General features: G+C 34.7%; 1 protein-coding gene across 3 annotated transcripts in view; it reads left to right on the forward strand.

The window, feature by feature from the left end:
* CHL1 (cell adhesion molecule L1 like) overlaps positions 1–14861 on the forward strand; it is a 212121-nt gene that overhangs the window by 133589 nt on the left and 63671 nt on the right. For all 3 annotated transcript variants that reach the window (XM_030920582.1, XM_030920702.1, XM_030920639.1), the window contains exons 6-8: positions 11618–11740; positions 12724–12894; positions 13829–13876. In XM_030920582.1, the coding sequence (XP_030776442.1) occupies positions 11618–11740; positions 12724–12894; positions 13829–13876 (342 nt within the window). The remainder of the gene's footprint in view (positions 1–11617; positions 11741–12723; positions 12895–13828; positions 13877–14861) is intronic.

A 14861-nucleotide genomic window follows, 5' to 3' on the forward strand; every position in this document is an offset into this window, starting at 1 on the left:
CTGTGGTTGCCTCTTGTGAAACATGCCATTTTGATCAAAGAGTCTGGGTCAGGAACATGAAAAATTGTATACAGGCTCTTCAATACTTCTGACAAGAAGTTACACAGGCAAACTCCTACTCATGTTTTGTTAGGTGGGGCAAAGCAAGTTGCATAGTCCCACCTAATATCAATAATATGATGCTCATTAGGAAAGGAGAACCAACTATTGCTAATGTTAACCATAAATAAAAATTATGTAAAACTGCAAGACACTTTGCTATTAGTGGTGTATTTATCAGTAACTGTTCCCTGAAGTAGTGTACTTTATTGGTAGCTTCTTTGCCCTATGTTCATGGGATATCCATGACTACCTTTTATATTTGATCATGTTTTCCCACTGTTCTTAAGATATCCACCATTACACAATTTTAGCCAAAGCTTTTATAGGGTAAATTGTTAAGTTTAAAACTGTCAGCTAGCTTCTATTAGGAAGTTCTTCTTTCAGAGTCCTAGACATGAAAGTATTTCAGAGAAAGTTCTAGCGTTTGCAAAATATGAACATTTGATTCTGGGGGTGCAGAATGCCCACAAACTTCAGAAAAACAAATGATGAAGAATATTGAACCCAAAAATTCAAGGAGGGCATTCATTGTATTTAAATTGTCCTAAAGTCCTTATATAATTCTAGAGGAAGGAATATAGGTCAAATTTAGACTCAGATATAAGGTGTGCATCTTAAAACTTATATTTACCCTAAAATTATAGAAAAAAGTATTATCACATTATGTGGTTGATGGGGGGGTGGGGAGAAGAAAAAATAAAGGAGAGAAAAAAATGTGAGGCAAGTGGAAAGAAAAAGAGATAGAAATAAATTCAAATATATCACAAATCAAAGATAAAAACAAATAGAATAAATGCTTTGAGTTAAAAAAAAGCTATAAACTTTTTACAACACATCTATCTAAACCATAAGGATACATAATTGTTGAAATGAAAAGATGGAAAAGACATCCCAGATAAATGCTTTCCAAATGAAGGTAGGTATGACTATATTATTATCAGTCATAACACACTTTATTTGTAAAAGCCTTCATGGAAATTAATTTACTAGACATATATAATATTAAAATGCATGAAGCAAAAATAGAACTACAAAGAGAAATAGACAAATTCACCATAATAATGAGATATTAACATATCTTTTTCATTATTTGCTAACTCAAGCAGAGAAAAACATCAGTAAGCACATAGAAGATTTAAAAGTACAATCACAAGCTCCATCTAATGAAAACATATAGGATATTGTAACTAAAACAGCAAAATGAGTTTTTTCATACACACAAGGTAAAAGGTTATATTTGATGATATATTTGGTCTATGAGGAAAACATCAAAATGCAATTAAGTTAGAAATCAGTAATAAACAGAAAACTTAAAAAACTTATATCTTTGAAAACTAATAAATATATTCTTAAGTGAGTCTTAGGTCAAGTACCAAATGGTACGGAAAATAGCATATATTTTGAAGTGATGACAGTGAAAACGCTACATAAGAAAACATGTTTGATGCAGTGAAAGCATTATTTAGAGGAATCTTTATCATTTTAAACACATATTAGAAAAATATAAAGTATGAAAATTAATGATCTTAGCTTATTAGGTAATATAATTTTAGGATAAAAATGAATTAGCTAATTTAAGGCAACAAAATGAACTACAGTGAAGGGAGAAAATAGTATAAAAGCAGAAAATACATTCAATAAAGTGGTGTGTAATTTTTGTAGTGAAAGTATCCATATTTATTAAAAAACATTAAAAAGATCTAGATAAACAGATAATAAGTAAATTATTTCTATTTATTAGAAGAACCAATACAGTTAAAATGCTTATTCTTGATGTGTTGATATATAGAAAAATTGAAATCAGAACACCTACAGTTTGGTTTTTATTTCTCTGTTTGTGGAATGTGACCAGCTGATTCAAAAATATATTTGAGGAGCAAAGGGCAAAATTTGGTAGAAATTCTTAAAGAATAACAAGTCATAAGGACTTCTTTTCAGAAATCAAAATTCAGCATAACACTTTAGGAATTAAGCAATTCTGGCTTTGTGCAGGGTTAGACAAATCAGAATAGCATAGTAAACCCAGAAACAAACCCTCACATATATAAAAACAGTTGAGGGAGTTAGCATATTAGCATGGATTTCTCTGTCTCTCTCTCTCTCTCCCTCTCTCTCTCCTGCTCTCTTTACTTTGAACTAAACGTTGTGGAACAATTGATAATTCACATAGAGAAACATTTATATGGACTTCTACCTTGTATCATATAAAAAATCATTCAGAGTCAATAAAAGGCTGAACAATGAAAAGGAAAAAACGTTTAAAAAAGTTAGACAATTCAAACAATATATTTATCACCAGGGTCATAAATACAGAGAAAGATTTTTTTTTTCTTTCTTTCTTTTCTTTCTGGCTTGTTTGTTTTTGACAGGAACTCACTCTCTCCAGGTCAGGCTGGAGTGCAGTGGTGTAGTCATGGCTTCATGGCTTGAACTCCTAGGTTCAAGTGATCCTCCCATCTCAGTCTTCTGAGTAACTAGGACTACAGGCGAGTGCTACCATGCCTGGCCAATTTTTATTTTTATTTCTTTTGTAGAGATGGGATCTCACTATGTTGCCCAGGGTGGTCTTGAACTCCAAGCCTCAAGCAATCTTCCTGTCTCAGTGTCCCAAACTGCTGAGATTTACAGGCATGAGCCACCATGCCCAGAGTGGGACGATTTCTTTAGTCATATTAAAGCCTCATGAAGGAAATCATTAAGAATATGTTCTCCTACATTTTATTTTAGATCCTTCTTTTATCGAAAGACTATAGGAAGAAAGTAAAAACAAAAATAAGCCACAACTCAAAAAATTATTTACAATGCATATAACTAAACATAGTATGTTTTCATAAATAATTTTAGAAATCTTTAGAAAAAATAAAAATGACAAAGTGACAACATATATAAACTTGAACCTCAGACTGGAAGGCCAATAAAAATGTGAAAATGTGTTCAACATCATTAGTTACCAGAAATAGACCTATTGTACCCCTAGTGATAAAAGCACTTGATTCTACCCAATTGGGAAATATCAGAAAATCCGAGAATAAAAATTTTAGGTTGCAATATACAGCCAACAGAATACTTATCCACTACCGATGACAGTCCAGTTTACTGCTTGATCTTTGGAAAACATTTTGTAATCCCTTCCTTAGTTGAAGATGCTCTTACTTATGACCCAATAACTCCATTCCCTCGCTCATGTGCATGTGCCTCTTGTCCATATATACCAGGAAGATCTGTGGTCACATTGTTTGGATTTAAAAATATGCTGGAAAAAAATACAACAGGCCACTCAAAGTAGAATGGATCAATGCATTATGCTCTATTCATATCAAAAATACTACACAATAGTGAAAAAAACATCAAGAATATGTCGCGCAATAAAAGTAAATCTTGGAGAAATTTGAAATACGTAAACGAGGCAGGCAGATCATGAGGTCAGGAGATTGAGACCATCCTGGCTAACACAGTGAAACCCCGTTTCTACTAAAAAATACAAAAAATTAGCCGGGCGTGGTGGCGGGCACCTGTAGTCCCAGCTAATCGGGAGGCTGAGGCAGAATGGCGTGAACCCGGGAGGCGGAGCTTGCAGTGAGCGGAGATGGCGCCACTGCACTCCAGCCTGGGCGACTGAGTGAGACTCCGTCTCAAAAAAAAAAAAAAAGAAAGAAAAAAAAAATACGTAAAACTGACTACAATTTTGATTGATATAATTTTATGGTAAAATTATAGTGAAAAATAAGAGAATGATAAAAACAATATTCTTGACAGTAGTTACCTGCAATGGAAGTGAAAATTGGAAAATGGAAGTGGGGGTTCAGATCAGCACCAGACAAAAAGGTGATGATGATATTCCTATTTTGTAAAATGGGTAGTCAGTGAATGGATTTCTATTGTATTTCTTTCTTTGTGTTTTTTACATTTATTCTATAAACAATCATTTTACATTCTCAAAATGAGTAAGTGTGAAGCATCCTGATTTGTCTCAAGTGAACATTTCTGAGTTACTGAGATATTTTAGCATCAGAGCAGTGACATATCAACCTGGAAATTGTCCTCAGGAGTTTGGATTTGAATTGACATTCAATAGGCAATGTCCATGAATCCTGGATTAGAAAGTATTGTCATGAAAATTGTGGTTGATAATAGTGAAACTATATATTACGTTTATATAGTTAACTGAAGTAAGTTAAGACCAGAGAAAGAGACAGATTAAATATCTGTTGTAGGAGGCAAGTCATGAGGGTGATTCCTAACCTAAATTCTAGTGGTTGCTATGGAGACACAAAGGAAAAGGAAGCAGCTAGATCTATTGCAAAGAAAGGAATGGCAGAATTTGGTTTAAGATTCTGCAATTAAATGATTTCAATTTTTTTCTGTCATTATCTAGGCAGACCAAGTGAAGACATGAACAATATAAGGATAATTCTGACCAGAATATGAGAGTATTGTATTAAGAGATGGGAGTTGGATCTGAGCTACGTTGTTGGATAATTGCTCTTTTTTTTTTTTTTTTTTTTTCTTTGCTGCTGCTGCAGAAAAGAGCAAAATAAATTAGGTTTCTTATGCATCATTTCCAGCCTCTCCTGAAATTACTTCATCATCTGACAGCTTTCTGCAGCCATCTATATATTGAATAGTAACCCAACCCAATCCTTAGGAGTTTATAAATCAGAGACAATTTACAGCTTCCTACAATCTTTAATCGATTATTCTCTTAAACTGTAGAGAATTGGTTCTTCTCATATATTGATAGAAACTTTGTGATTCAAATGTTAGAGCTTCTACTTCCCAATCTCCTGTTAACAAACAGAAACCTTTGTATACAATGTTCAGTTTTCTATTTTCAACAACATTGCAGTTAAGTTTGCTAGGGAAAGAGTGAAAGAAAAAAAAAAAAACAACCACCACCAAAGAATCAGAATGTACCATTTTTATATACATAAAAAATTATTTAACTAAATGTGTTATCCAAGACATGGCATAGGGATTTTGTCAGTGAACTATTCAACAATCATTCTGAAACTCCCATAACACACCAGCCACTTTCTAGTAATTTGGGATCTAACAGTGAATAAAAACAAAGACTGTCCTCCAGAAATATACATCCTGTGCATGCACATGGTGATTGGATCTGGAAAAGAAGGGAGCTACTCTCTTGCCTTCATTATCCAACTATCAATAAGGTTAAAATGATAATATAAATAATCCTAATTTGACTGTTGAATACTACTCACCCTTCAGTGCACAGATCAGATTTCTCCACTTAGCATTACTGGCCTAGTGCAGCCTAGATTAATTTTTTCTTTTTTCTGAGTTTTTAAACAACTTTTTTGTTTGTTTGTTTGTTTGTTTTTGTTTTGAGATAGGATCTTGCTCTGTTGCCCAGGCTAGAGTGCAGTGGTACAAACACGGCTCACTGCAGCCTCATCCTCTTGGACTCGAGCGATCCTCCCACCTAAGCCTCCCCAGTAGCTGGGACTACAGGCATGTACCACCATGCCTAGCTATAAACAACTTTTTTGAAGTATAATTTACATGTCATAAAAATTTTACTTGTTTTAAGTGTATAATTAATACTTTTTATACATTATTTATTTATTTATCTTAAAGATGGGGTCTTGCTATGTTGCCTACACTGGTCTCAAACTTCTGGGCTTAGGTGATCCTCCTGCTTCAGCCTCCTGAATAGCTGGGATTATTGGCACATGTCACTTTGCCCAGTCAATGACGTTTTAGCAACTTTTTTTAGTGAAATATCATTATAGTCTAGTATTAAAACATTTCCATCACCACAAAAAGATTTCTTGTGCCCATTTTCAGTCACTCTTTGTTCCCATCTCCAGGCCTGAGGCAACCACCAATCAACTTTCTGCCTCTTTAAATGTCCAGAAATGGACATTTCATATAAGTGGAATCATGTATATGGTCTTTTTCATATGTCTTCTTTCACTTAGCATGTTTTGGAGGTTCATCCATGTTGTAGCATATATCAGTAGTTTGTTCCTCTATATTGCTGAACAGTATTTCACTACATGGATATCATTTACTGTCAATCCATCCACCAGTTGATGAACGTTTGAATTATTTCCATTTTTGGCTATTATAAATAGTGATGCTGCAAATTCTCTGGGGTTATTAAAACATTTACTTGTGTACTGTTTCGGACAGTCTATCCATTGTCATATGTATTAATTAGGATCCTTAAGAATGAGAAAATATACCAGACTATCACATCCTTCCTGTTCTGCATTGCCTTGTAGATGTCACAAGAATGCATACTATACTTTATTTGATTGATTTATTGGTTGATAGGCTGAAGAATAAAAGAATGAATAAATGTAACAATGCAATTTGCACATCCTATTAAAATAGTCTAAGAAACGGCCAAAAAGGATGAAATCTTCTGTATAATAATTTAATGAAAACTAATTAGAAATATTCATGTGCTGGTTTCTACATTTGTGTTAACATAACTTCCTCAGATTCCTCAGGACAATTTCCTCAAGATAAACCCTGGCTTTTTACTGCCCTGATTTTGGAGTGGGAGTGTAGGAAACCTGGGTGTTGTAGCCTATGCTAAATTCTCCTACTATTAAGTGCAAATCAACAAAAACAGATCAATTTGTTCAATTAAGGGTGCAACGTTGAATTCTAAAGCTTTAATTAAGTTTGAGGATTTTACTCTGATTCACCAAAGTATGTGAATGCCTGGAATGAAATAGGCTGAATTGGGTGTCCTTCCTTAGCATGAATTCATTATGAGCTCATGGACTGAAAGCCAGTGTTATTTCTCTGTAGTCCTAAGTGGATTAATGGGGTACTCTGCAGGAAATGGGAATCAATTAAATCTCTTTACTGACGGAAACTGGAGTTAGGGGTGATAAAGTGTGTGCACTCAGTAGCATGCATTCGTGACAATGATGGCAGACTGTGAGCAATTTGCCAAGCATCTTTAAGTGACATGTACGGCACTCGAAAGTTCACCAGGCTAGTCCTATAAACAGAGTGCCAAGTCAAAATAGATAAAGCTTTTTGGTATGGGAAGATTCGTCCAATGATGGAAAAAGGGGAAATAATTCAATAAGCAAATCATAGGTTCTATATGAAAAGCACAGCATTTTCTTCCTTCTGTCCTTTCATCTCCTCTGAAAATGTTAATTCAAATAATTACACAAAATCACAGAAGCTGCTAAGATGCAGGCTATAGAGAAAATCAGGAGCAGCCACAGAAGAAAATTCTCTGTCCCTTTGCCCACCTTGTCTCTATGCATTTGGCTGTACCATGCAAAGTGAAAATATTTGAGGAGTAGCCAACATGTCTTGAATAATTATTAAGTGCTTGGTCCTATTTTAATCGATTCATGTGAAATATTTAAATTTCAACATAAATCAAATGAGTTAGGTGTTATTACATTTCCCATTTATGAATGAGGGCACTGAAACATGTTAAGTAGCAGATTCAAAGATCACGTAGGAAGAGATGAAGCCAGGACTCAGGCCCAAGCAGTTAACTTCAGTGTTTATGGATAACGTGATGCCACATGGTGTTGTCTATACTTTGATGACTCAGGTAACACACCCTATAGATGAGCAAAAAGGCATTGTACTTCTTTGTTGAAAATACCTTGATACGAGATTACAATATCATCTAGAAATAGGAAAATATAAGGAAACCTCCTATTTTGTTCCTTGAGTGCCAGAGAAAGATAATCTGTAGTGTTGCATAACATGGTAGCGGTTAAGATGCCAGTGATTTTTTTTTTTTTTTTTTTTATCAAAGTGATTAGTTAGCATGAATTGTATTTAGTTAAATTTCCCTGATGCCATTTCACTACTACTCTTCACTATCAGGCATGTTGGCATGATGGGATTACACAGCTTAGGTTTTATTCTATCCCTACCCTTAAGAAGCTTCTACCCTGGTGAGGCATTTGAGGAGCCTAGAGAGATGAATTCAGAGGATTCTAAGACGGCAAAGGAAAACAAAATGAGGTACAGAAAGGTGAAGATATTGGTCTGAATCTTTGTAACCAGTTAGTTTTCTAGTGCCTGGGCTAGAACCTGGTTTATGCTATAGGATATCCTATAGATATAAATTCTGTTTTCAGAAGACTTCTTTATTTCAGGAATGTTATTTTTCTGTATATTACATTGAAATAATTGTGATGATGAGTTTTCAAAACTCATTGACAGCACCTGAAGACTTAGAGCTCCTGCAAATTTTGCATTTGCAGGTTGGCTTTGCCTTGATAGTTCTAGTAATAAGACTCACGTGCAGCTAACTTGTCTGTAGGAAAGTTTTTCCATGACAGATTTTAACTGGGAAAGTTTTCAAAAACCTACATGTGAATATATTTGAACGTCACTTATACCCTTGGTGTTAGTTGTTGCTAGAAATCCGTCCATGACACTGAATAATAAATGTGAAAGCCTCATTGAGAAGAGTGAAGAGATACATTCTGTGATATGCTTGCTTTGCTTTGCTCATGCAAATAGATTAATAGTGGCTTTAGATAGAAAGGAAATTGATCTCATCTAGACTTGCTTATAATGGGATTTCCAAACATTCTTGAAGTTCTGCCTAGGTAGACTGTTATTTGCAAGTTGATTCTGATCCCTTTGCAGAGAGGCCATTCAGAATCAAGTCCAGTCTTGTTGAACCAAAGTTAAATGATTTTTGGTTTTGGTGTTGATGAAGTACCCATGTGAAATATATTGGCAAGACAAAGGAGTATAGTTACCTCATGTACAGAAAAAATTACTGTTTTTAATTTACTTTTAAAAAGTGTTATAGTTGTCCAAACTCAACAATGCTAATGTTTATCACCAGATAAACGCAGTAAATGCCACTGGTTGGAGTTATTTTTAAATGGAGCCATTTCTTTATTTGAATTGAAGTAGACTTCATGTCTGCTGTTGTGTTATAGTAATTAAATTTCACATTTACCTGTGAATGTTAAAATTTTCACTTTTTTTTTTTTTTAAGATGGAGTCTAGCTCTGTCGCTCGGGCTGGAGTGCAGTGGCCGGATCTCAGCTCACTGCAAGCTCCGCCCCCCGGGTTTACGCCATTCTCAGGCCTCAGCCTCCAGAGTAGCTGGGGCTACAGGCGCCCGCCACCTCGCCTGGCTCGTTTTTTTGTATTTTTTAGTAGAGACGGGGTTTCACCGTGTTAGCCAGGATGGTCTCGATCTCCTGACCTCGTGATCCGCCCGTCTCGGCCTCCCAAAGTGCTGGGATTACAGGCTTGAGCCACCGCGCCCGGCCAAAATTTTCACTTTTTATCATGCCATCAAACTCACTAAATAGTTTCAAAGTCAAAGGATAAGACATAAAAAATCCTGAAAAAGTAATGCCATTTGTATCTCTTCTAAAACCTTAAATTTATTGATGTATAAGTATGCATCCCTGTTTTCCAATATTAATTTTGTATTTAGTTGAAAGCTGTTCTGAAGATTTATGGCATGTGATAACAGTTTTGGTAGAGTGCTAAATTTTCTTTTCTTATTGTTGGTGCCTTAGAAGCCAGTTGAATTACAAATTTACATTTTCAGAATTAGAATTGTATAATCTAGATTTATTTAATGCAAGGATGATAATGCTTCACTGGCAGTACTATCTGTTCGAATTGCGAGATTTTTTTGAATGCTCTCAGGGAGCAGCTCTCCAATTAGGGATTTATACATCTTATTAATTAATTACTTTACAATAGATATTATCCAGTGAACTGCGTATTCATATTAGGCACTGTATAGTTTGCTTGTTATCGAAGTGGATTACATGCCCTTTCCATTTTCTAATCCATATTTTATTTCCTCTGCCGCCTCTTGTATCTGAGTATAAATAGATTCACCAACTACCCAGCAGCACCAATAACTTCAATGCCAGTGTTTACTGGGCTTCAGTTATAGCGAATAAAACTAAACAAGTGGTTTGAATTTGGAGATTTGGGTACATAAACGTTTTGTATATTACTATGCCTTATGTATATAAGGTGTACTTTCTGCAAAATGTTTTCCATAACATTTGTTGTCAATCAAAGCCGAGGCTTTACCAAATAGATGGCATGATATTTTATCTACAAGCTCTTAATGTAGTGAATATACTAAACATACATTCCTGCCGTTTGAGGGAAATTTCATGCTACCTATAGCAAAAATGTGATTCAAAGATGGATGCTATTTCAAAAATGTTTCCAGAGACTTTCTAAAAGGAATCTCAAGGAATGAGTTGAGCAAGAGGAAATCCACTAAAAGACTGTCACATGGCTGAATGTATAAAGAGAACCGAAGTCTGCCTTCCGAAATTGCAAAGGCAGTGTAATAACCACACCAACCCCTGCAATGTTAAGCCTTGAAAAGTCCTTGAATTTAGACAAAAAGCAATTCACTGTAACCAGCTGGTGCATCAATAAGAGAAATGTCAGCAAATTCCCTCAACCTCTAAAGGCGTGGATGGGGGTTGAGGGGCTATAGGACAAATATATAGGAAGTGCACAAAGCTTCTCAAGAAGAAATTTTACGGTAAATGAGTAAACCTTTAGATTTCCAAGAACAATGAAAATTAGCTGTGAATCATAATTTAAGAATGAAATATACAAATAGAATACCTTCTAATGAATTCCATCAAGTCGGGACTGTTATAAACGCCTTCCTAAGATCTCCTCCACAAGAGACTGTGTAATTCTGTAATGCAAATTCCCCCAACAAAAGTTGAAAGACATCAATGTGACGTTCAGGAAGAATACATTTTGAATATCCTTATAAAATCAATACTTCCATAAAAATATGAAACTTTGGTGTTAGATTTCAAATTCTGCACAATTCTGACTTATATATTCTTACTATAACTGCATTGCTCTTTTAAGAAATTGACTCCAGTGTGGGGAGGAAACAATAGGTTGAAATATTTACAAGTCTTATTTCCTACATCAATTCCATTTCATTTAAATTTTTATTTACTGGGAGTAATTTCAATGTGGATGGCTCTTTTTGCAACTTAAAGTGGTCAAATTTGGCTTTTCATTGTATTCTTACCATTTTCTCCATATGGGCTTAGAAGTTTTTATTTCATGTGATTAATGCACTGAATGGAATATTTGCCAATGACATTCAAGGCCTTCCCAATAAAGCGAGAGTTAGAGATATGTAACTGCTCAAAGTGAAATCAGTGTTTGGAGAAAAAGATTTAACATTTATCAAAGCTAAAGCAGGAAAATCCTGTGACTCTGGGTTTATATCTCTGCCCAGAGAAATATGCACAAGTACGTTATTGCCTTATTGTTGTCACATAACAAAAATATTATTGTCTGGGGTTTCCAAACGCAGAAGTATTTTTAAAGTTATGTAAAGATGCACACCAGTTTCTTAATATTTATCTCTGCAGGGGAGATGTAAGAACCAGGATCTGTAGTATATAATTTATTAAAATTGCCCAATTTTGAAAAAAAAAAAGAATGCATTAAGATATTTGTTGTTATAGTCAAAGTTAATTTTAAAATAACACATTGAAATGATTTTTTATACCAGGTGTTCCAAAATTCCCCAAAGAAAAAATTGACCCTCTTGAAGTGGAGGAGGGAGATCCAATTGTCCTCCCATGCAATCCTCCCAAAGGCCTCCCACCTTTACATATTTATTGGATGAATATTGGTAAGTAATGCTCTGTTCCATCAAAAAATGGGGACATTTTAATTCTATCCATCATATCAATAACATAATGAATCCAAAGACTGAATAAAAATAAAGATCTCTTATTTTTTTCATATTTGAAGAGGAGATGCTACTAATATGATAAGGTTTGTCTATGAAGACAATACTTTCTATATTTCAAACAGTGCTCTCACCTTTGGAATATAGATCATGTGAAAGCTGAGGATGGCATGGGTTTGTGTTGCTAGCTTCATCTTTCTATTTTAGTAACGCTCTACCTGCTAATTGCAGTCACCTACTGATAAATTAGTATTAACTTTTTTGCTTAATTTTCTAAAAGGTTTGCTGACTCCGATCTGAAATTCTAGTTTTGTAAAGTCCACTTCTAGAATATGCCTTAGCAATGCTCTCTACATGTTTTCTCACTATGAACCAAAGAGAAAAATGCTATTTGTACAGCACTCAGAAGAAAGCAAATGAAACTACTCTTAGGTACAGCCAATTGTTCCAGACGTCAGTTCCCCTAGAAACTTCCAGGCTGCAACCAGAATAGGGAGATTAATATCACAGATAAAACTTTTGGAGAGCTTTTTGTTTTTTATTTTTAAGTCATGTTTTAAAGAAACATGATTCTCAGAAAATAATTAGGGCATTGTCCGCATTGACCAGTTTTCAGTTAAGCCAATTCAGACTCATAGAGCAGAGGTAGAGACCGAGATGGTAAACAGTTTACCACTGTTTGTCTACCAGCAGCCTTCTGTGGTTAATGGTAAAAAGCATGCTCCCAAGGGTTTTCCTCCTGTTTTTGTTTTGTTTTGTTTTCCTTTTTGCTCATTGTTCCTGTAGTAAGACCAGACTTGACAGGAATTAAAGAGCAAATAGGAAAAATCAAATGAAATAATAATGTAAAAGAAAATGAAAAAGGAAGATGAAGCACAATAAGGGACAATTGCCCTTTTCAATGACAAGATATCTCTTTTCAGAATTAGAACACATCGAACAAGATGAAAGAGTATACATGAGCCAAAAGGGAGATCTATACTTCGCAAATGTGGAAGAAAAAGACAGTCGCAATGATTACTGTTGCTTTGCTGCATTTCCAAGATTAAGGACTATTGTACAGAAAATGCCAATGAAACTAACAGTTAACAGTTGTAAGTCCAAATAATTTATTGTTTCACCATGTATGCTGAATGCAAATGTGTCTGTAATTTCCTTCTGGCTGAAGCCATTTAAAGCTGGGTTGATATTTTCCGCCATTGTTCAGTTCAACTCTAGAGACTTCATCCAGATGAAATAGACATCTGCAGCTGCAGATCCACAGTAGCTCTGTCTCTCACAGCCAGGAAATCAAATCTCAATTCACAGGACAAATGTATTTCATCTGACGTCTGCAGGATCTTGTCATTTTCAATGGGTGAAATATACAATGAAATTCCAGGGTTTTCTAAGCAAATCTTGGGCATTGATTCACTGTGATCTTGGGTAAACTGGCAGACTGAAAATGGGGGAGAAAACAACAGAGGCAAAAAAAAAAAAAAAAAAAAAAAAAGGAAATTTTTATCACCAAATTGGCAAACTTACTTGAATGGCTCCTTTCCCTACTTGATTCTGCAGATGCCAGCCTGGGTTCCCAAATGGGAAAAATAATTAGAGGGAGGAAGAACCGTAAGATTCAAAGGGAAGAAATAATCCACAACAGTTTGCTGACTGAATAATTGGCCCTGGTATAGTTGAAAGTTGGCATTACCATTTCATTGTTTAATTTGGTCCGTGATTTTTTTCATTTTTGTGTGTAGATACGCCATGCCAGGGCTTCACTATAACATTCTTCTAGTAGCCTCAGTTCTCTTTAATGGAGCTATGACTTGAATCTTCTCCACCTGGGTTCATCTGTGGTAATTCAAGATTAAACTCACTATAATTATTTTCTATGTAAAACTATATTCCCAAAGGCAATGTTCTAGTGAAGCATGGTTCTACATCACTTTGTAATTTTTCTAAGACAAATATATGACTTTTCATTCTTTATTGATATCAGCATCCACCATTATGTTTGTGTTTTTTCCTTCCATTTTTTTATTTCAGTAAAGCATGCTAATGACTCAAGTTCATCCACAGAAATTGGTTCCAAGGGTAAGTCGAACCCATGTGGAGTGTTGACTTTTGTTTATAGCTCATTGTCATTTCAGATTTTGAATTTTTTCTTTAATATCCTGTTAGGTTTATTACAATACTGTTACTAAGAAAAACATGTTAACTTAGAAGGTTCTATTGTCGCCCATTCCCTTTTAAATATATGCAAAGGGAGTGATTTTTATAAATATATAACTATATAAATATAATGAAATACATATAATGCATTGAATAGAGAGAGATATTTAATGGAGTAATATTTTGGGTCTCCCAAAATGTCTCTTATATAAGGTTGATACTTTTGCTGAAAGAAAAGAAAAGAAATGGTTAAGTGTCAAAGGAAGTAGAGAAAACACCGAGTTTAACAAAGTTAAGTGGATTTTTTTCCTTAAGCCTTCTTGAAATATTTGACATGCAACTGTACGTTGTGACTTTCTGAGAAAAAACCAGTTTGTTTTTAGCTCATGTGTCTATGTGATGTTTTTATTCAATTCTTTCCCCCATAGAATGTCTACCAGAGCTTGTGTTCTATGGAAAATGCCTGAATAAATCTGAGTTGTATAGCAGGCGAGTTCTCTATAATGAGAAGAGTCATTTACATAATTGCAGCAAATATTCTCTATAAAATGTGGACCAGTGATAACTTAGATATCTTATATACTTGCAACTTCAGTGGAGCGGGATGTAAGCTCCTTTTGAAGAACCGTTAGTTTTAAGGTGGACTGATTCATCCCCAACATCATTTCCTTTGAGATTAATAACTGAAACATATATAGTGCTATATTTTCACAGCACTCAATGAAAAATCATTGCACATAGTACATATTCAACAATTATTTTCCAAAAAATACAAAGTATAGAAGACTGTCTACTGCTTAAGTCCCTTTGAAGATGGAAGTATCCTAATTTGCCATTGTATTTGAAAATATTCTCAAGAAAATAAGAAATGGGACATTTCAATATGCAGCTAATGAGGATGCTTGCT

The sequence above is a fragment of the Rhinopithecus roxellana genome, chromosome 1 (assembly GCF_007565055.1).
Source record: "Rhinopithecus roxellana isolate Shanxi Qingling chromosome 1, ASM756505v1, whole genome shotgun sequence".
Taxonomy (NCBI): domain Eukaryota; kingdom Metazoa; phylum Chordata; class Mammalia; order Primates; family Cercopithecidae; genus Rhinopithecus; species Rhinopithecus roxellana.